Source organism: Coptis chinensis, chromosome 2 (assembly GCF_015680905.1).
Source record: "Coptis chinensis isolate HL-2020 chromosome 2, ASM1568090v1, whole genome shotgun sequence".
Lineage (NCBI taxonomy): Eukaryota > Viridiplantae > Streptophyta > Magnoliopsida > Ranunculales > Ranunculaceae > Coptis > Coptis chinensis.
Genome location: NC_141457.1, coordinates 61,627,391 through 61,649,044, shown reverse-complemented (window position 1 = coordinate 61,649,044; position 21,654 = coordinate 61,627,391). Strand labels below are relative to the sequence as shown.

The following is a 21,654-nucleotide window of genomic DNA, read 5'->3' as shown; positions in this document are numbered from 1 at the left end:
CATTTATGCTTTAGATAAGTTTAGATCCTTATTTGGTTGGTTCTAAAACCTTAGTTTACACTGCACCATGCAGACCTTAAGTACCTTCTTGCGAAGAAGGATGCTAAGCGAGATTAATCCGATGGATCCTTCTCCGCAAGAGTTCACATTAGAAATAAAAAGGACAAAAGAGGGATCGAAAACGAAGTTGCCGACCACCTATCTAGACTCACAAACGACGATCGATCGATGATTTCGAGTCCATACCGGACTCTTTTCGATGAGCATCATCAGATGCCATTTTTCAAACACCATGGTATCTTTGACATTGTAAATTATTTAGCGGCTGACGTTATGCCTTATAATTGGTCAAGAAATGAACGTAAGAAGTTCTTGGCCAGAGTTAAGTTATACTATTGGGATGAGCCCTATCTTTTTAAGTATTGTGCGGATCAGATTATTCGTCGTTGTATTCCCCAGTGGGAATACAATGAAGTTCTATCGCTCGCCATGACAGAGTGTGGTGGCCATTTTAGTGGGATGAAAACAGCCGCTAAAGTTCTTCAATGTGGATTTTATTGGCCTACCCTTTTTAAGGATGCCCAAGTGCATTGCAAGACGTGTATTCGTTGCCAACAACTTGGGCGAATCACGAAGCGTAATATGATGCCATTAAATCCAATCTTGATAGTAGAAATTTTTGACGTTTGGGGCATTAATTTCATGGGTCCTTTCCCAGTTTCCCACGGTTTTATTTATATTCTAGTTGCCGTGGACTACGTGTCTAAATGGATAGAGGCCCTAGCTTGCCGTAGCAATGACCATAAGACCGTTGTATTTTTTATTAAAGAATATATTTTCTGTCGGTTTGGCATTCCGAAAGCCATCATTAGTGATGGTGGAACACATTTTTGCAACAGAGTTGTTGCATCCCTAGTGAAAAAGTATGGAGTTACACACAAAGTAGCAACTCCTTATCATCCACAAACTAGCGGACAAGTAGAAGTTTCTAATAGGGAAATCAAAAAGATTTTAGAAACAACGTAAACCCTGATAGAAAAGACACAGCGTCTATCGGATGCCTTATGGGCGTATAGAACTGCTTTCAAAACTCCTATAGGTATGTCTCCCTTTAGACTTGTATTTGGGAAACCATGTCATTTGCCCGTTGAATTAGAGCACCGTGCTCTGTGGGCTATAAAAAGCCTTAACTTCAATATTGAGGAGGCAGGTGTCAAACGCAAGTTGCAATTGAATGAGCTTGAAGAAATCCGTAGCGATTCGTACGATCTCGCGAAGGATTATAAAGCTAACATGAAACGTGTTCATGATAAGCATATCTTGCGCAAAGAGTTTGTGGTCGGTCAAAAGGTTTTTCTTTACAACTCCCGTCTACATGTTTTCCCAGGCAAACTAAAAACCAGTTGGTCTGGCCCCTTTCTGGTTACTGAAGTCACCCCTTACGGGGCAATCACCTTGGTAAATCCAAATGACAACAGTACCTTTCAAGTTAATGGTCAACGGTTAAAACATTTTCACGAACTTCTGTCCCCTGATGTAGAAGAAGTCCTTTTACAGGACCCTGTCTATGAGGACTGACCTTGTCATTTGGTGTACTTCCTTTCACTCCCATATAGTGGTAAGTGCACCATTCAGGTAACCGGGCCCTCCCTATGGAGTGTATGGCTATAAGTACCGGATCCTAAGTCCACAGTTAACATAATTCACGTTTTTCACTTTTGCATGTTTTCTCGGTTTTTGAGTCATGTTCCTCTATGGGGTGAATTATGTATTTATTATTTTTCGTGTTTCTTATAATAAACTAATAAAAAATAAAATAATAAAAATAAAAATAAAATAAAAATTCTAAAATCATAGAAATAGCAATCCAACAAGTCTTGGGAATCTGACTTTAAACGACCCACGTTTTAAACAAATTTTTTGTTAAAAATTTGTTTTGGGGTGGGCAGTCGATCTTTCCATCTAGATTGCTCGAACTATCCATTTGTGTTGCTTAGGCCCATTACTTGTAGTTAAATTGGGTTGACGTAATCTAAACTTAGATTTCCTTCGTTCGCATAACTTACGTCACACACGCACTTCGAGGCGTTCTTCCACCCTCTTATACGTCACCCATAGTTGGAATTGAATATTTTATGGATCATTGGATTGGAAATTCTCTACTGATCATTTCCATAACTCATTCGCCAAAATCGGTCCAGTAACGAAGCGGCAAATTGAATTTGAAGTTGCGCGAAAAATCGAAAAATTTCGGAATTCACATTGGGCTTTGGCCCAAACGGACCTGCGACGACCGCGTCTCCTTCCTTCCCAAACCGCACGCACAGTGTTTCCATCTTGAATCCTGCCGGTTACCTATTTTAAATCAAACCTGGAAAACCAAAATAAAAAAAAAAATAAAAAAAAAAATAGAGAGAGAGAAGGAAACCTAACTAAACCTACACCAAGAAAATCAAATCCACCTAAAATCTTCTCTAAAACATCACCACAACCAACCCAACTCCGAAAAACAGCCACCAATTAAAGTCTCCACCACCGCCACCTACATTGTTTTTAGTTGTTTTCTTCAAACTCGCCTCCCCCACAGTCTACAAAACCATTAGTTGTCTAACAAAATTTCAATGGCGCTACGATGTAGAATTTTGCCGGAACACGCGTTTGTTTCACGGACGGTGGCCAGCGCCATTTTCTGACGGAGATGATAAAGAGGCATTGGAACGGACTGTGGTACTCGACTGAGGAGTTCTATCACCATGATTTGGTAAAACAATTTTATAGGAAGCGAGAATTGGAAGGGGATAGGATTTTCATAAAGTTAGGAGGAACGAGGAGAGAAGTAACGAGACAGTTGTTAGTGAACTGTTAGGGAATTACGCTTTGAAAGCAACCTAGTAAGCGACAATTCAGGAATCCCCAAATATCTTGGAGTTCTGCTTTGATGAAGGATACTGTCGTGGAGGGTGAATACAATCCGACATCCCATTGCGTCCGCCAAACCACCCTGAGAACCAATTAACTGGCTGTAGCTCAGTGGATTGGTAGGAACGTCCTCGAGAAAGACAAAATCAGTGATATCGGCCTGCAATGTCTGCACGTTCTCTGGATTTTGCAAACAAAGAAGTATAATTTCTGCATCATTGATTTGATGTTTAATGTGATTCGAGGAGTGGGGAAGAGCTTGGCGCCTCTTCCTGTATTGATCACTAAGATCATGCTCTCCTTTAGAGCTGTCGCAAGATCTACTCCTATTAAGATCAAATTACATTCTAATGCAAGTATCTATACGGATTGCATCCAAGAGACTTGGCCGTTGTCTGAAGAAAAAATGGTTGAGTCGGAGGATGAAAGGGAGGATATGACATGTCTGGATGAAGATGCTCTAGATAATTGTAATTCTAATTTAGAACGCATGCAAGTGTTGGAAACTGCCTTGCGGTGCGTTTATGGTATTTGTGAAAATATCCGAGATAGACAGAGTGTAGTTCAAAAGAAGCAAGGGAACCTTCAGAGGAGATTTGAAATGCTCGAAGGGGTTCTGGACGATATCTTGTCTAACATGGAGACTATCCACCAGAATCAACAAACCCAGTATGCAGTACTCGGTACTGAGATGGAAGCCCAGCGCTTGTTCCGAATAGAGATGCTACGACACATGCCACCCGTGGAGGACTCTGTTTTCACCAAGTCCGACCGGGCATGAGCGTCGTCGTCAAAAAGCGACGAGATGGTTCAAGCCAATCTCAATCCGGGGCCCATCATCATCACAAAACTAGGTGTTCACCCCGGTTGGAGTTATTTGTTATTTCCTAATTTCATTTTATTAGTTGGATTTTAATTCAGTAGTTAAATTTAAATAGTAAGGTGTTTATTTTACGTTGTTTGCATTTAAATTTTTTTTTTTAATATAACTGGTTATTTTCGAGTACTGCTTGTTTTCATCATTAATCCCACCTTCCTGACTTGTTTGGGGGTGGTAATATTTATACCGAGCATAAGTCGTTATATGATCATCTGCTGTTAAGTTGTCTTGGAGGAAAGTTTGATAATTTGGCCAATATCGGCATATCTATGATTTGTTTGGTGCTAGCATGAAATCTAGGAGAGTTTAGAAGTTACTATTCTAAATCAAGAAGTTACTATTCTAAATCAAGTGTGAAAGATACCAGGATTTTTAGAAAATCATGGAAATGGTTTGTTTCCGTTTTCGGTTTTGAAATTTTCCTATTTCCGGAAATTGCCTTCAAACAAATTGGTAACTTGCCGATTCATTTTGAAAGCTCAGAACCTATTTAAACTCCCTTCTTTCTACACTAACAAACCACACTACACCCCACCATCATCCCGAACCTTCCACTCCAAGTTTTTCTTTCTTTTTGCTCTAAACTCCGGGTTCAGCACTTACGAGCGCGCCTGCGCCCTTTACATTTTCAAAAAAATTTGTCAGAGTGCGACCGCTACCAAAAACACTTGTAAAAGCATTAACACCGAGCCGACCGGCTTCTATCTATGTGAGCGCCACTGCCTTCTTTAACGCTTAGCGAAATTCCAATTTTCAGACGGTCATTCCAGGATTTTTGTGGAGCTATTCAAAGAGTTATTGTGATGACATCTCCTATAGTCATACCTGAACAGTCTTTCAAAGATGTGTTGGGCACCGAGACCTATGGACATTGGTTCCGACAAAGAATCCTGCAGTTAGGATGGCATCATCTACTGGTAAGTGATGACGATTCATATTCACCACAGCTTACTACTTATTTCTACGACCATGTTAAATTCTATAGTAATCAGGATGGAGAACAAGAGTTCTCTGTCGTAGTCGAAGACACGACACACCAATTCGATAAAAATGTGGTCGTTCTAGTTTCAGGATTACCAATACCTTATCCTGTTCACACATGGGCGTATATGACCGATAATGCATATCTTTATGATTATACATATTTCCATGTGTATTATGGGGGAGGGGTATTTCGAGTAATGGACCAGGGGCGATATAGCATTGCCCTTGGTAGCCTTTCCCTAAACGTAGGCACCACCATGTTATTCATCCTGATGAATATTTTGGGGGAATGGCAGTTCATTTCTGCAAACAGTACTGCTGGTGACATTTTCCTCGCTCTAGCTGAGGGACGTCGCAGATATGACATTCCCCGAGTATTAGTCGCTAGTCTTAAGAGAGCCCAAACCATGAGGCGTAAGTATCTTCTTATGCCTGTTTTAGTAAGCCGCATCATGCATAGTTGTTTACCCGTATTCTGTGCACAATTCACAGATTGGAAAAGGGTTGAAGTCATGAGACCCACCAATCGAGTGATTCGCTCGTTGCGAATAATGACTTGGCCGGGATGGCAGGTGCAGCCTCATTTGGTTGCCCCGTACATCCCATCAGACATGATAACACTTAACAGGTTAGCATTAGTAGATGATAACTGGCAGCAAGCTTGGCAAATTACAATGGACTGGCAGGATGCGAAGGAACCTCGTCTCACTGACGAGGAAGAGGATGTTTAAGCGGGAGATAAGGTAAGTTTTTAGTTTTGTTAGTGTCTGCTTATGTCCCAAGCAATTTAATTCGGTTAACCCCATAATGGGTGGAACTCTTATAGAGTTGCGTCAGTTTTTATTTCCTATATTAGTACGTTATAACTTTGTTTTGCATATGTTCCTAAATTTCACACGTTTCGATGGTATTTTTCCTACCCTCTTTATTTACAATACTTTGAGGACAAAGCATGATTCTTGTTTGATGGGGGCATAGAAACACGTGTAATTAAGGCATCTGTTAGGATATAGATATGTATAATATGCATTTGTTTTCTAGTTAAAGTTTCAAAAAAAATTCAAAAATTTTCAAAAATATAAATAAATAAGTTATGTTATACACTTAGGAATATTGGTATTGTTTCCTTTCTCTATGCTCTTAACAATCTAGAAGTCTCACGTAGTTTTTGCATCAGAATAATTGTTAGAAACTTAGGTTAATATATAGGTAATAATCTTTGCATCTATCTATAAATATATTACATGAGTATCTATGATTGTTAGCGATAAGTTTTCAAATCTAGGCTAGAGTACTTATTCTACAAATCCTGTGAGAATATAGCCTAAAGCCTTATATGAGTGAAACATTTGAGAAATGACACAAGGGAGAAGTAAAATCCGGATAGAGAAATCACACGTCCACTTGCTTGATCACTAAACCATATCCTAAGCGAGAATTTAGGCCCTCTTTGGATCGATATAGCCAGAAATTCAAACCTATGAATTATTTTCCGCTAGTTGCCCCTTTGAGCCTTTCTTTAGCCTTTCATAAACCACAAATCCTTTACCCTGTTACAAAAACAAAACAAAATAAAAAAATCAACCTACCCAATCTAGAATAAGTCTGAGAATAGAATGAGGAAGAAAGAAGAAAGAAAAAAACCGTGTAAACAAAAGTTAGTTAATTGCTTCAGAAAATAAAGAAAAGAAGTTCCCATCCAAAGAAAAGAAAAATAAAAATAGAAATAAAATAACAACTCCAAAAAAATAGAATAAAAGGAGTCAAAAGCCAAAGAAAAAGAAAAAAAAAAATATGGCTAAGGATGGAAACAAAGTATAGAAGCAAAAGTAAATAATAAGGTTTTCTCTAAGTTACATAATATGAAGACTCTACTATCTCAGACTTGTCCTTTTGAATATCCATTTCCTTCCTTCTTAAACCATCTCCTAATCCCCATGAACACCTAATAAAGACCTCTAGCTCAATTAGGAATAGGTTAATGTGATAGTAAGTGGCAGATGTGTTTGATCGACTCGGCTTCCTTGTTGTCATTGAGATTAAGGTAAAGTGTGCCCATTGCACAATGGAGTAGCTTAAACTTGAAAAAAAAAAATCAGAGTGGTTTTTGTCTTGACATTTATGTGAGGACCTACTTAAGGACGCTATTCCGAGTTTCAGAAACGCACCTGCTAGACATTTCATAGTATTACTCATTGTATATATGTTTATTTGTAGATGATTGATTATTATGCATATATTAGCTTAGGTTTCGACATGATTATTCTTTATTCATTGCTAGTGAGATGTATAGATAATTGAGACATGAATGAGGAAACAATAGTTTTATTTCTTAGTCGTTGTAGTATAGTTGAAGTTTGTGAGTACCTTCACTGGAAAACTCTCACGAGGCTATAACTTCGTCCACTAGGGAATTCCTAGTGGTTTAAGGCCTTGTTGCATATGGTCAATCCAATGCTTTTCGATTGAAAGCGAGTAGATAGAACTCCATTTTTGGTCATTTATTCTAATTTCTCATCTTTGCTTGAGGACAAGCAAAATGCTGTTTGGGGGTGGTTTGATAAGAGCCCAAAACTGTAGTTTTAACCCTATAACAGTCATACCTTTAGACCAATTATGTGAGTAATTAATTAAGAGTTAACACTGATTACGTGTTTTTATGCATTTCAGGTTTCAAAGTCCATTATGTGCAGAAATGTGCCACTTTAGCGAGATAAAGGAGCTAAGGTCGGTTACTAAGGAGTTCCGTGATTTAAGGCCAAGATTCAAGAAGACAAAGCCTTTCTAAAGCCCGGTCAAAAGCTGAAAAGTCGACGCGGGCTGGAACAGCACACAAGTCAGCAGAACTTCCAAAAGCCGTATCTTTGGACTTAGACCTCGGAATTGGGCCTACCTTATGTCAAAACGACCGGCTCGGAAAGAGATTTTCAATGGTCTAAGCCTTGACCCAATCAGAGGAGCATAAGTGGACGAAAAGTCTGTTGAAACCAACTACAGCTGAAGAGGCCTTTTTGGACTGAAAATATTGGGTTTTGGGCCTGATTCTCTAGCCCAAAACATGGCTCCAAGCCCATGCACGATTTTTGGATCTGGACATATAAAAACCAAAGCTTAGCTCTTTGTTAATGGTAGCTAGTTAGACCTAAAACAATATAGATAATTCTAGATCTAGTTTAATTAATAAAATTAAGTTTAGTTCCATTTTCAATTCTTGTTTTAGATTAAGTCTTTGAATCATTGTTCTTGATTGATTTGATAAATAAAATAGTTATTTTATCAATTTCGAATTGTGTTATTTCAATCTATTAGATCTAGTTTTAATTATTGTTGGTTACCATTTATTAGTTGTTAATTAGAATTTAATCATTGTTTAATTAGATTAGTAAATTTCGAATCTTGATAATATGTTTAGTTTAGATTCATATGGGAATGATTGCGGAATGATTCAAGGCTAAAACCTCCATTAGAGGGGTTGATGAAGTCTTGATAAAAACTTAGTAGTATAGTGTAGAAGCATTGTAGAGTCTATTCCAATCTAGAAGGTCGTGATTCGCCATGAGAATGGGTGGACGACCTCATATGCTAGTTAGTACTCGGTAGAAATGCCATGAACACTAGGGATTAGAACTCGAATTTCTTGCCGTAAGAACGTAAGAATCGAGATACAAGAATCTATGCTAGGCTATGAAGTTGGATTCGAGGTGGATTCAATTCCCCTCTAATCTTTTATCTAGATTCAAAACAATCATATTGTCATAGCATTCGTAGTTAAATTCAACATATTGTTTTTCACATTGCATCGTAGTTTAACACCTTCGTAAAGCTCTCATTGACTTTAAGATTGATCAATTAGACTAGAAAACATTCCATGTTAGAGCACTAGGAGTGGAACGAACCTCTTACTCTACTATATCTCAAGGGATTGAGAGTAGAGAAATCTTTGATAAATTAGACACTTAAGATTAGTTTTAGTTTACTTACATTTTGAGTTTCATTGTTCATTTCGTAGGTAGACTATTCAATTTTATCTTTATCACGATGTCACGGAGTCGTCCAAGCTGCATGTGTACGATTTCACGGAGTCGTCTAAGTCGCATGTAGACGATGTGTGTAGATCATGAGAGATTTAACATTCTAGACAAATTCACTCCTAACCATGTGTGCAGATCGTGTGAGATTTAAAATTCCATACAAATTTGCTCCTAACGATGTGTACAAATCATGGGTGATTTAAACTTCCAGACGAATTAGCTCCTAACGATGGCATGGAGTCGGCCAAGCTGCATGTGGACGATTTCATGGAGTCATTGAAGGGGCATGTGGATGATGTCATAAGGTCGTTCAATCAAGTGACATTGCAAAATCACAATGTGAAACTCATTTGACATCCTAACGACCAACTATCTATCCAGGCCTTTGGCATTGCCAATTTCACAATGTCAAAAACTCATTGAACATCCCAACCAAGAAACCATGAATAGATCAGAGTTTAAAATCGTTCACAAGTCATGAATATGAAAATTGGTAATCTGAGTAGTTAAATAATAGCATTGTATCCCATAAACAAACAAAACAAAGCATCACAAGTTAAGTTACATTATATATCTCACAAATGAAATTTTCCAAAAGAACAACACTACGATATTTCATTGTTGTGTTAAGGCTAATTACAAAAAGCTTAAGTCTTCAAGTTTCAACGTCTCCAAACTATCGAGGCAACAAAACATTTGTGCAAACTTCTTGAAGCATACGTTCTCCATATCATCTATGGGAGCAGTTTGTTTAGTTTCAACATTACCATTGAGACGGCAATATGTTGCCGAAAATAAGGCATATCCTCCTGCAAGTTCATATACAAATCCGCGTGGTTAGTCAAAATGAAGATGTAAGGTAACCAAACTATAGATAAGTAATTCGACGATGAGAAAGATACTAGAACGTGTGAGATAGTTACCTGTTCAAACCACTTTACCAACTTTTCCCCGTCCCAAAGCTCTATGAATTTCATCATGAACACCCCACAGTCGAAGCTATAGAGATAAAGATCCCTAGTTACTCTACTCTCCCATAAGATTGCACTAAACTAAAATTTGAAACTATAAGATGGCCATAAGATAAGTTATATACCCATTGTGTTGTTATGGCACATCTTGACATTTCTCAATAATCCAGTCTTTCACAGCACACTTTTTGGCATATTCATCTCCAATAACAGACAAAGTGAAGTGCATTTTGGTAACCTAAAAAAACACAAAAGTCAATTATAGTTTGAAAACATCAAGCGTGGAATGTATATTCTCAAATGATCACAAAAGTAGACAAAACAAAACAACCATAGATTTCATCGACTCCATCCCTCCATAAATGTTGGATGCACTACTTGTAAGAGAGTCCAATATCACAACTTTGCGAGCACTAGGATCAAAGACATATAGCCACCAGTGATTACCATCGACGACGGGCACAAACCACTACACAACCACAATCAAAAGTAGTTCAAGGTTGCACTTTCTACCAAAGCTGGGAACTGCCTTATAAAACTATGAGTCATTGTAGAATTATCTTACCCTTCGATATTCGCAGATATCATTGTCCAAGTGAATTGCACAAGCCACTGAAGTTAGCTGCACCTCATTATTGCTTTTGTCCTACAAAAAACCAACATTGGATACTAAAAAGGTACATCGTATGAATAAAATTATGTTAGCCTTTTATTATAACACAAAACAACCTAGCGCTTCATACCTTATTCACACCCATTAACATTGGGTAGTAAGATTGCCTATTGTTGTTCCTAAGCATGCTATTTGGCTCTGTGTTCAGGTACACCCACCAAGCAAAGACAATCTACACCAAATATAACAAGTAGCAAGGTCAATTATTTTGTAATCCTAAAAGACATTAGTAGTTTCTAATTTTAGCACATCACAACGATTAAAAGATCGTAACATACAAAGCTAGATACTTTGTAGTTTTCAAGTAAGCATTTAAATGTGGATCTGTTCTCCGACCATCAGCTGAAGTCCACAATAAAGTCCTTACACCAAAGAAAAGTAATTCAGTATGGGTTAGATGAAGTTTTACTGAAATAAAGAATGTACAAAAGCCAAGACCTTTTACCCGGCTTTTCCAAAAGGAGAGTATATAGAGCGGAATACAGTTGCTTCCTCCCATGTTAGCATTACGTGAGGTTGTACCCACTCTACCTCCACATCTTTAAATGGATAATCTTCTTGCTCATTGTCCGATTCAATCTAGAAAGTGAATAAATTATAATCATAAGGTGCCATTAAGGTAAAAATACATAGGGAACTCACACAATTACCTTTTTTATTATCTTCATCTTTGCAAATAGAGTGTCCGGTGAAGGGAAGAGATTGCATCTTCTCACAAGGGGAGGTATCTTAAAGACATCTCTTTTGTAGGTCTCGGCATCGATTATCTCAAAGCCTTCGTCCACCTCTTTCATGATGGGTTTCTTCCATTCAGAAAACAGCCTACTTAGTGTTGTAACACTTTCCTTCAGTTCAGCTAGCGCCAGTTCGAAAGCCCGTTTCATAAAATTCACATCCAATTTCAGAAGCTCTAACTTCGCTTGAAACAAATTCACCCGTTCATAAATGTTGTAGTTGTTACTAGGTACTCTAGGTACTCAGTGGTGTTGTGCAGTTGCAGTAGAAAATAAGTCCATATAAAACAGCTACCAATATAATATATGAATATCAAAACATATGTGTTCAACACAAGTATCAAAGAAGCAAGCTAAACACAAACACACCAAGTATTCTAGTTCTAAAATAATTTTTATTAGTCCAAGCGAATTGCTTTCACCATTACAATTATGTGCTCAACACAATGTTCCAAGTAGCAAGCTAGACATAAACACACCAAGTCTTCTAGTTGTCAAACATGTGTGGACAACATGCCAATAATCAAAGAGGTTTTTTTTTTTTTTTTTTAACAATAAACTGGGGTTCTGGCCTACCCCTAACCTGCATTAGTTAATCCCTATATACATCTTTCCCTCCATACCATCCTTTACAATAGTCTGCAACTTTTCAGACAAAGGAGGGGTGAAGATTATACAAGAGTCATATATCAACTCTGATTGATCAGCCAAGGATGCCAAATGATCCACTGCCTTATTGGTTTCCCTTAAAACATGTTTAAACTCTATGAACTTAAAAACAACTCCCACTCTATGGATAGATACTACCATATCTACCATCTGCCATAGAGGAGCTTGTATCTTCATTATAGCATGAACTGCTCTTAACGAATCAGACGCCACTGACACTTTTGGGATTCCAAGCCGCATACATAACTCCAACCCTTGGTGTATTGCATTTTACTCCTGATATAGAACTGAGTTGTTCAAGCTACTGCCTATGTAAGCCACCAATGTACCTCCATTGCTGTCACGGATGATTCCTCCTGAGTTAGCACCTCAACTATTCACTGCACCATTTCTGTTCAATTTCACAACTCCCTCATCAGGTTTAGTCTAGTAGCATGGAATTTCGGTGTTCTCCTTTAAAGTCACTTGCAATCGGAGTGTTTGTAAGAGTTGTTTGATCTCAGAAGTACTGGTAGTGTCTTTAATTTCTGCCTGTAGATAGAGTCTAGTATCTTTTACAATGAGTTCAACTAGCTCCTTAGCTTGGAGGTGAGGGACAGATTGGAACCTTCTCCTATTCCGCTCAGCCCAAATCTCATGTACCATAGCACAAATGAATGCCCGATAAATGTCTGCCAAGTCTTTCTTCCTTTCACACACTCGAAATATGCTAGACCATTCCCTATTAGCATTGACAGTAGCAGTGTAAAGATTCAACAACGCTTTAATCCCATCAATCACTTCCCTCGAATATGGGCACTCAAAGAACAAGTGTTTCGAATTCTCTTTTGAACAGTGATAAAAGCAACATTTAGAGAATTAGAGGACTTTTCGGTATACTAACCTGTCTTGTGTTTGCAAACTCCCTAAGAATAATTGCCATGTGCAGAAGGCATGTCTCGGGTGGACCCATCTTCACCATACTAATGATGACCAACGGACTGTTGGGGATTCCCTAGTGAGGGCTGTATATGCTGAGCTTGAAGTGTATCTTCCTGTATGAGACGGAGGCCATATCACTTCATCCTCATGAAGGTTCGAGTGGATGTGTATACTCCTGATGTGCTCTTGCAATGCATAATCGTGGAGAAGTTCAATGTGGTCATTCCATTTGCCATTTGTAATAAGGTCACTTACTTTGGCATCAGATGGAAGGATCTCATTCCAGGCATCATGTGCATGCATGTTTTGACTCAAAGGTACGTCTGAGCACCAAAGATCATGCCATATGAGTGTGTTGGAGCCATTTGCAATTCGACTCTTTATAAATTGAGCTACAATGGATCTAGTAACAAGGACCTTTCTCCATACCCAAGAAACGATCTCTGCTTTGACCGGGCATCGACCAAAAATGTTTCCCGTGAAGATGTTGCTCATACACCCATTGGACCCAAATATTTTGCTCTTTGGCCACAATACTAAACATTATTCCACAATAAGCTGCTTGATTCCACCTGTGTAGGTTTTTCAAGTTCAAACCCCCTGCCTCTTTGGATAGACACATCTTTTCCCAGCTGGCCTGATGCATCTTCCCTGACAACTCTGGTCCACTCCAAATGAAACAGGCACAAATACTAGAGATAGTATCCAAAATGCTTCTGGGAAGCATAAAGGATCTTGCCCAATATACATGGAATGACTAAAGAACAGATTGAACTAGTTGTACTCTCCCAGCATGTGACAGAAACCATGCCTTCCAATCCGTAATCCTCAAAGTAATTTTCTCAATGAGTGGCTGCCAGTCTTTGATCCCTAGCCTTGTTGTAAGAAGTGGAACACCAAGATAGGTAACTGGAGGTAGAATCAATTTCACCTGAATGCTATCAGCTAGAAGAGTGGTTTCATTCTCTGTCAGACCCCCCCAATCAAGATAGTTGTCTTGGAGGTATTCATATGTAATCCTGAAGCTCCAGAGAATTTGGATAGTACTTCTTTTATAGCAGTTAAGGATGCATATTCAGCTCTTGAGAAAACTAACAAGTCATCGGCAAAGCACAAATGAGATAATTTAATCCTCTTGCAATAAGGATGTGGCTTAATAGTCTTCAATCTCATCCCTTTCTACAAGAGGCACCCAAGGATTTCCATGACTAACACAAACAGATATGGAGAGATAGGATCACCTTGCCAATGCCATTTTTTCCCTTAAAAGAATCATTCGATATAACCATTTAACATGATAGAGAAATAGGGAGTAGTCATACACACTGATATCCACCGAATGAGCTTAGGAGGAAAATTGAATCTAACCATCATTGTTGTAATTGCATCTCAGTTCACCATGTCATATGCTTTCTTGAGGTCTACCTTAAGTGAGCATCTAGGAGAGAGCCTATTTCTGGTGTAGCCTCTGAGCAGTTCATGGGACAACAGTATGTTATCTTAGATGCTGCGTCCCGGGATAAAATATGCTTGATTAGGATCAATTCCTCAATCACTCCTTTGAGTCTGTTTGTGAGTACCTTTGTGATGCACCTATAGATGATATTGCAACAAGCAATGGGTCGATACTCTTCCACCTTAGAAGGGTTCTTCACTTTGGGAATAAGGCAGAGTAGTGTATCATTAACTCCTCTTGGCATGTGGAAGGAAGTAAAGAAGTTAAGCACTGCACTTGTGAAATCATTGCCTACTATACTCCAACAATGCTTATAGAAAAAAGCATTGAATCCATCTGGCCCTGGTGATTTAGAGTCATCCATGGAAAAGAGAGCTTGCTTTATTTCTTTAGGACTCACATCAATGTCTAGGGTCAGCTGCTATTTCATGGGGAATAGTATTTCTACCATTCATTTCACGAAAGAAATCTTCACTGACCTACAATGGAGAGTTAGTACCCCAAGAGTTCTTGATAATAGTTCAACACCTCATTGGTTACCTGGTCTTGCGTGTTAAGCTGCACCCCATCATGCGTGGTAAGGGATCTTATGGCACTTCTATTCTTCCGTTCCTTTAGGCAATTAAAGAAGTAAGTCGTGCCTTTATCTCCCTTTGTGAACCAATCTCTAGAAGCTTTCTAAGCCAGTTCAACATATTCTGATTTAGCCAATAGTGCATACTCTTCCATTGCAGCTTTTTCCCTTGCTACTAAAGAAATGTTCAAGAGATCGTTCTGAATTTGCTTTTGAAGACTGAAAAGAACTTCTTTAGCTTTCTCTACCCGTGAGTGAATATCAGAAAAAATTCTCTTAGCCCAAGGTCTCAGCTGAATTTTGAGAAGCTTGAACTTTTGAAGCAGGATGTACATGGGATTAGATCTGATTGGCTGATTCCATACATCAAGCAGCAATGCATTATACTTTGGGTGGTTCACCCAAGAATTGAAGAACTTAAAAGGGCTCGCTTTCCTGCTTTTGTCATACCACATTACATGAATTGGGCAGTGGTCAGAAATACCATGAGGAAGGAATTCAGCTTCTGAATCAAGGAATCTGGTGAGCCAAGCTGAGTTAACTACACATCGATCAATCTTAGACATGATTTTGCTTCTCCCTACAGAGTTGTTTGACCAAGTGTAAAAAAACCCCGAGTATTTCGAGTCTGTCAGACCTATAGTTTGCAAACAATCCACAAACTCTCTTGTGCCTCTCGGGTGTATAGGAGCTCCACCACAGCTCTTTCCAGTATTTGTTACATTATTGAAATCTCCCATCATACACCAAGGATCAGAAGTCTACAATGTTACCAAACTCTGCCACAATCTCGTTCTTGCTGGCTTGTCATTCCTGGCATACACTACGGTTAAAAAGTAACTTATGTTTGTAGCCAAAATAGTAGTCTAGGAGTGAATATATTGGTCACATGAACTTATGGCTTGAGCGGCTACTTCATTAGGATTCCAGCAAAGCCAGACTCTACCACTCGGATCATAGTTATAGTTATTCAAACAACTCCACTGTGGGTAGCACAATTCTCTAACTTTATCAAAATGTTCTTTTTGGACTTTGGTTTCGAGCAGACCCATCACGCAAAAATGTTTTTCCATTCTCATTTTATTAACTTCTCGAGCTTTATGATGATCACTAACTCCCCTTACATTCCACACAATGATCAGGCTACTCATCGATAACTATTTTTGTTTTTCCTCCCTTTTGGTCTGCCTCTCCTGCTCTTGGAGTTACTATTGTTTTGTTGTGGGATATGAATCTCCACACTTCGATCCTTGTTGCACTTTGCTTGTGATCTAGTCATTCTTGGTTCTAGCATGGCAATTGCTAGTGGAGTAGACTGCTCAACCTCCTTTTCATATGCATAGAGGTGGTCTTCGAAGTATTCAGTTTCATGGGGTGATTCACCTTCCAATTCTTCCCCTGCTAGAAGTTGAAAAAGGTTAGGCTGTGCTACCAGGACAAGCTCTTCCACTTGAGGCTCGTGCACTACCATCTGCATTGAGTCATGCATTTCAATAGTCACTTTTGTCCTTTGTGTACGATCCTCAGTTAATACAGATTGTCCTGCATCAGTAGGAATTTTCGCTGGCTCATCTTGGGCTGCTGGACAAGAATTATGCTCCCTAATCTCTTCTCCTCTGTCATTCCTGATACAACTTGTACCTGCTACTTCAGATAGGGACGTAGGACGACTTCGAACCCTCCATATCCTCCTCCTTTTATTTTCTCCAGACCCATTACCAGCGTAAATTACAGTATTTCTTCCTATATTCTCATAACTAACATTGGTATTGGTACTGATACGTTCATTCTGTCCTCCTTCCTGTGCTCTATTTGCACTATTTGAATCCAAACAAGTTTGTAAATTAGTTCTTATATTCAATCTCCCAGTTCCATTGATATTTTTTCTCCTTACTGAATTTGCATCTCTGGAGCAGTTCTCAGTTGCATGCCCAAACTTTTGACAGCTCTTGCATCTTACTGGGATCCATGGGTATTCAAATAAAATGAGGTGTTCATCACCTGGAGCTAGTTCAATAGGGAACGAATCAAGAAGTTTAGCCGAAACATCAACCTCAACACATACATGAGCATAGTCGATTCTCTTTTTCAGTTTCGTGGCTTCATTCTGACTATGAGGCACACCAACCTTGCTGGCTGGAAATCCCAACCCATCATCAGTCCATAGCTCCTTAGGGACATTGTGAATCTTAACCCACAGAGGTAATGTTGTTATCAGAGTTCGTTGTTTCTCCACTCCTCGAGTCTATGGACTTATTATCAAGCAACGACCACAAATAAAGATTGGACCTTCCTCTAGAACTACTTGTCGTGCTTCACTGCTAGAGAATTTGAAATAGAATAAATCCTTGTTTGCAATAATCTCAAAGTGTCCTTTATCCTTCCATCTCTGTTGGAGGACATTTTTTACATAAGTAAAAGAGAGGCGCTGCTCAATGAAGAACCCCACAACATATTCACTCCATTCAGTGCATCCTTACATGATTAGATCCATTGGTACTGTGGTTACGCCATTCACTTCTTGAAGAGTGAAATGTTTGAGTTTTCTTGTACGCGCAGCCGCTCTATTCTGAAGAAACAAGCTGCTCCATGTTCGTACTCCAGGCACTTCCATATGTGGAGTAGCAGTTACTATAGGCTCTAAAGATGGAGCAGTTTTAGCATACTCCAACTCTGTAGATGCAGCAGAGTTGTTTGTGAAAAATCCTTATCTAGATGTCTCCACTCCATATCTATTTGAACAGCTAACATGATGTCGATTCATACCAAACCCAAGAGGAACGGGGGCCATGGTTGAGAAAAGATGTTAAAACATGAACGAGAGAAAGAGAGGTGTTGCCTCCATTAAAGAACTCCCACTATAAACAGTAGAGGATTTTACCTTAAGTGGAAAGAAAACCCTGAAGGGTTAGGATAAGAAAGCTAGAAAGAAGGTGTTTTTTCCTATTCTCGGTAATAAATAGGACACCGGATCAGAAAGTTGTTTAAGTTATATCACTCCCAGTCTCCTTTAAAACCATCCCCATTTTTTCACTCTAATAAAACCTTCTTTTGAGACTTTGTAGAGACTATGTAACTGTTAGTGATTTCAACTTAGTAACAAATATGTAATTTGAGGTGATTTAATACTAATATGCAACAACATATGAGATATGCAAATCTGATCCAAGTTAAGAATAAGAATAAGAATATTAAGCCATAAGAATATGCAACTCGGGTGGTTTTTTTACTTTTTGCATAAAGGTAACCACAGCTAAATTAAAACATGGTCTCCTTAATTACCTTTCCTTGTAAGACCTTGAAAATGTTAGAGTGGTTTCTCTCTTAAAAATCATCCCTTGTTTCTTTCTCTTAGTTTGTAATGAGAGCTTGAGCGTGGATAGATAAATAGATGAGAGTGTTGGAGAGAAGTGGTTATTATAACAACAAGAGCAGATTGATCCATATTGCTGATGTTGTCCTTGTTTGCTTAGGGAGTAATCATTACCAGCATATAATGTATAGTAGTGTTAAACAGGGCAGAACAGAGAGAAAGTAAGGCGTGAAGAAGAAAGTTGACTGAGCCCATGCATAGGCCCCAACACTAAACCAAATTCATGGCTCCATTCTCCTTATAAAAGCCCACTATAATTACGAATTAATGTGTTAATTCACTTTTGTTATTGATACTGGTCTCTCGGCCATAGTTAGCAATTCGACAAATAATTTGTGAATAATTTGCGAATTGGGCGAATTTATCGTTTAATTTGGAAAACATTTAAAAAGTTCGTATTTTTCAATGATACGGAATTATTCGTTAATTCGGCAAGGAATCATTAATTCTGGAATAATTGACTCCCGCATTGATTCCATAGTTAGCAATTCGGCGAATAATGCGAATTTGCAAATTATTCACGAATTTATCGTATTTTCACTATAAGTCTACTGTTATTCGGTCTCTTGTGTGTATATGATGTTTAAATTGTACACATGCTCAAACGCGATTCATTCAAGTACCTTACTCACGTTCACGTTGCAAAACACTAAACCAAATTCAACACTAAAGCATAATCATGCTATCTCTAACCTGTTTTGGGTTCATATACAAACCCAAAACGGGTTAGGTTGTCGATCCCTAACAACACGCACCTGTCAACACTAAATCATCTCATAAAAACACATTATAATTGAAGCTCGAATTTTATTCGAATACTTTCCGTATCGAATTTTTGCCGCATTACGAATTGCTCACTATGCTCTCGGCACACGCGATGCATGTATTTCTTTCACACTTATTTGGTGTTCATTGTTTTTGAGATTCAAAACCTACTGCTTATAATAACTTATTAATCATTTGTTCCAAAAAAAAGTCTTTATCTATTTTTGGTATTTAGCATCTTTAAAATTAAATTAAGAGGAGCATAAATTAAAATTTCAATTAAAACAACTAACTATTGAAGTAGGAGCCTTGAAGTAGTGAGTGCTTGTACGTTTTTATCAGTCTAGTGAACGTACTTTGGTATCCTTGTAAGTAATTTATTGTGACTCAATGAACTTATTATTTTCTTTTCAATTGAGTGATTATGTCTATAAAGGTTCGTATTCATGACCTTACAACTCCAGGGAATTGGGGAAGATGGAGGTTTAGTGTTGACTTGACTGAGCTTGTGTTATGTACAAGCTACCTACGTATCCAGTTTTCCGGTAAACTAGTATCAAGTTTGTTGTAGTTCCTCTTGATTGGCCCTTTGAATAGAAAATGGAGATTGATCGTGGGGATTGCTCTTGGAGAGTGAAGAAGATGGAGAGTCGAGATGATCTCCTCCCCTTCTTCTGTTAGTTCCCTCGTCATTTATAGCATGTGACATTTGGTCAATGTGGCTCTTGAATGAGCTTAAATACGAATGCAAATAAAGTACATGGTTGTTGTTATAGAATTGCTGTAATGATTGGCTTTTTCGTCTTTGAGTGTTGCAAGACCTAGCTGCTGTTATAAAATACGTGTATTTTCCACAAGAACATCAACAACGGAATTTCACAAAATATGTCATTTGATTTCGAAATCTCAAAATTGATGTAATTTCACTAAATTATTATGGCTTGTGATCTTTGTAAATCAGAGCACTAATTATGAGGTCGCTCCCCACTTATGAAGCCAATGAGGCCACTCCCCACTACCCACTTATTATCTTCACTACTTCAACTTTGACTCTGACTATGGGTTAGTTCAGCAGGTACGATGGTTTCTTACATGTGACCACTCATACCACTCATACACTTGCTTCTGTATTGGTTTTGGGCTTTGATTGACTGCAGTAGGTAAAACAATGTTTGCCTCTAAAACCCTTTCTTTTTCTTTCTCTGCAAGAACCCTAAACCCTAAACCATAATAATCGAAACAAGGAACAAAGCCCTGAAACAACAAATGTTCTCTCTCTCTCTCAATGATCTAAGATGAGATAAACTCTAAGTTTATCTCTAAGTTTATCTCCCCTAACTACTAGCTAGAGTTGCTTGCTGACTTGGTAAGAAGCTCTTTAATTGTTTGTTGTTAAAGAAGAAAACAATGTGCTAATTTTTTTTATTATTATTAAAATTAAAATTAATTTAGAAATAGTGAACTTGTGTCGATTGAAACAAGAACCAAAAAACCCTAAATTATTGTCGCAAGAGAACCATGTGGTGTTGATTGACTCTTAATTATATGTAAACTGAATTTTTACAAAACTATGCTACCTAGTTAGAATACTTGTTTTCCTGCCACATAACTATGGAGATAAGGGTTTGGTGGTTATTGAATTATAGATGTATATGAGTGATTGGCATGTAATTACTGCCAAGTGCATTTAAAGTTATGTCTAGTCATATAATCACTTGCATATATGTAAAGTTATGTCCATTCATATATGTAAACTGTAGATTAAGCATCGTTTTTAGCTTCATTTAGAACTTGCTAAAAGCAGAAGTAGGTTTGGTAATTGCAAACTTAGAAGCCAAAGAGTCAGGAGTAAGATTGGTATCAACTATCCATATTCCATAATTCCGAATTGTAGATTTCACAGATCAACTTTTCTATAGCTTTTAGTTTGAGAATTACGTTGATGAATTGTTCTGTACCTGACAAAAATATCCAACTTCTTGTATCAAATAATTTCTCTTTTGGCCTCTGTCTGGTTTGTTGGCACTTGGTATTTCATTGCTTTCACATAGAACAGTGTCGTAGGAAGGGCGGAGACCTGACCTTGAGTTCTATATTGGTATATTGAGTTTTCATAGAGTTAAAACTCTCAATACAGTTTATCAATTGTTAATGCTATAAAACTGTGGAATGGAATTCTTGAGAGAGACAAGAGTCTAGTAGTGAGGGAGAGATGTGAACATCGACATGCATGTAGTGAGGGAGAGGTGGAGGTCACAAATTGTATATTAACATGTAGTGAGGGAGAGATGTGGACTTTCTTTATGTTTTATCCTTTTTATTTTGAGTTGTTGTTGGAAGCGAAACTTAAGTTTTCTATGGATCAAGAGAAGCATATAGCTATATTCAACAAACTTATTTCTCCTGTTGACTTTGCGAAGTAAAAAAATGAGTGAAAATCATGTGTTCCAAATTCTCACCCCTTCTTTGCTTATATAGAGTTAGATATCTAACATATTCGTTTTTAGAAATTACTAATCTTTGTTTGTATTCCACGTCTACCTCATGCAGACAAAGGCGAATTTTGATAAGGAGTGCAAACTCTGTACACCGCCATTCACAGTGTTCAGGTGGAGACGAGGTCGCGATGCAAGGTACAAAAAAATAGAGATTTGTAAAAGGTGTTGTAAGCTTAAAAATGTGTGCTAAGTTTGCCTCTTGGATA

General features: G+C 38.1%; 2 protein-coding genes across 2 annotated transcripts; both read right to left on the bottom strand.

Annotated features, from left to right (window-relative positions):
- Positions 1-13,539: 13,539 nt before the first annotated feature.
- Positions 13,540-14,602, bottom strand: LOC147516988 (uncharacterized). The gene is made up of 2 exons (XM_086593441.1): positions 14,208-14,602; positions 13,540-13,801 (listed from the first exon to the last, which is right to left on the bottom strand). Exons 1-2 carry the CDS (start codon positions 14,600-14,602, stop codon positions 13,540-13,542), a joined length of 657 nt encoding a protein of 218 aa, XP_086449567.1.
- A 314-nt stretch (positions 14,603-14,916) lies between these two features.
- Positions 14,917-15,552, bottom strand: LOC147516987 (uncharacterized). The gene has a single exon (XM_086593440.1). It carries the CDS (start codon positions 15,550-15,552, stop codon positions 14,917-14,919), a length of 636 nt encoding a protein of 211 aa, XP_086449566.1.
- Positions 15,553-21,654: the final 6,102 nt, after the last annotated feature.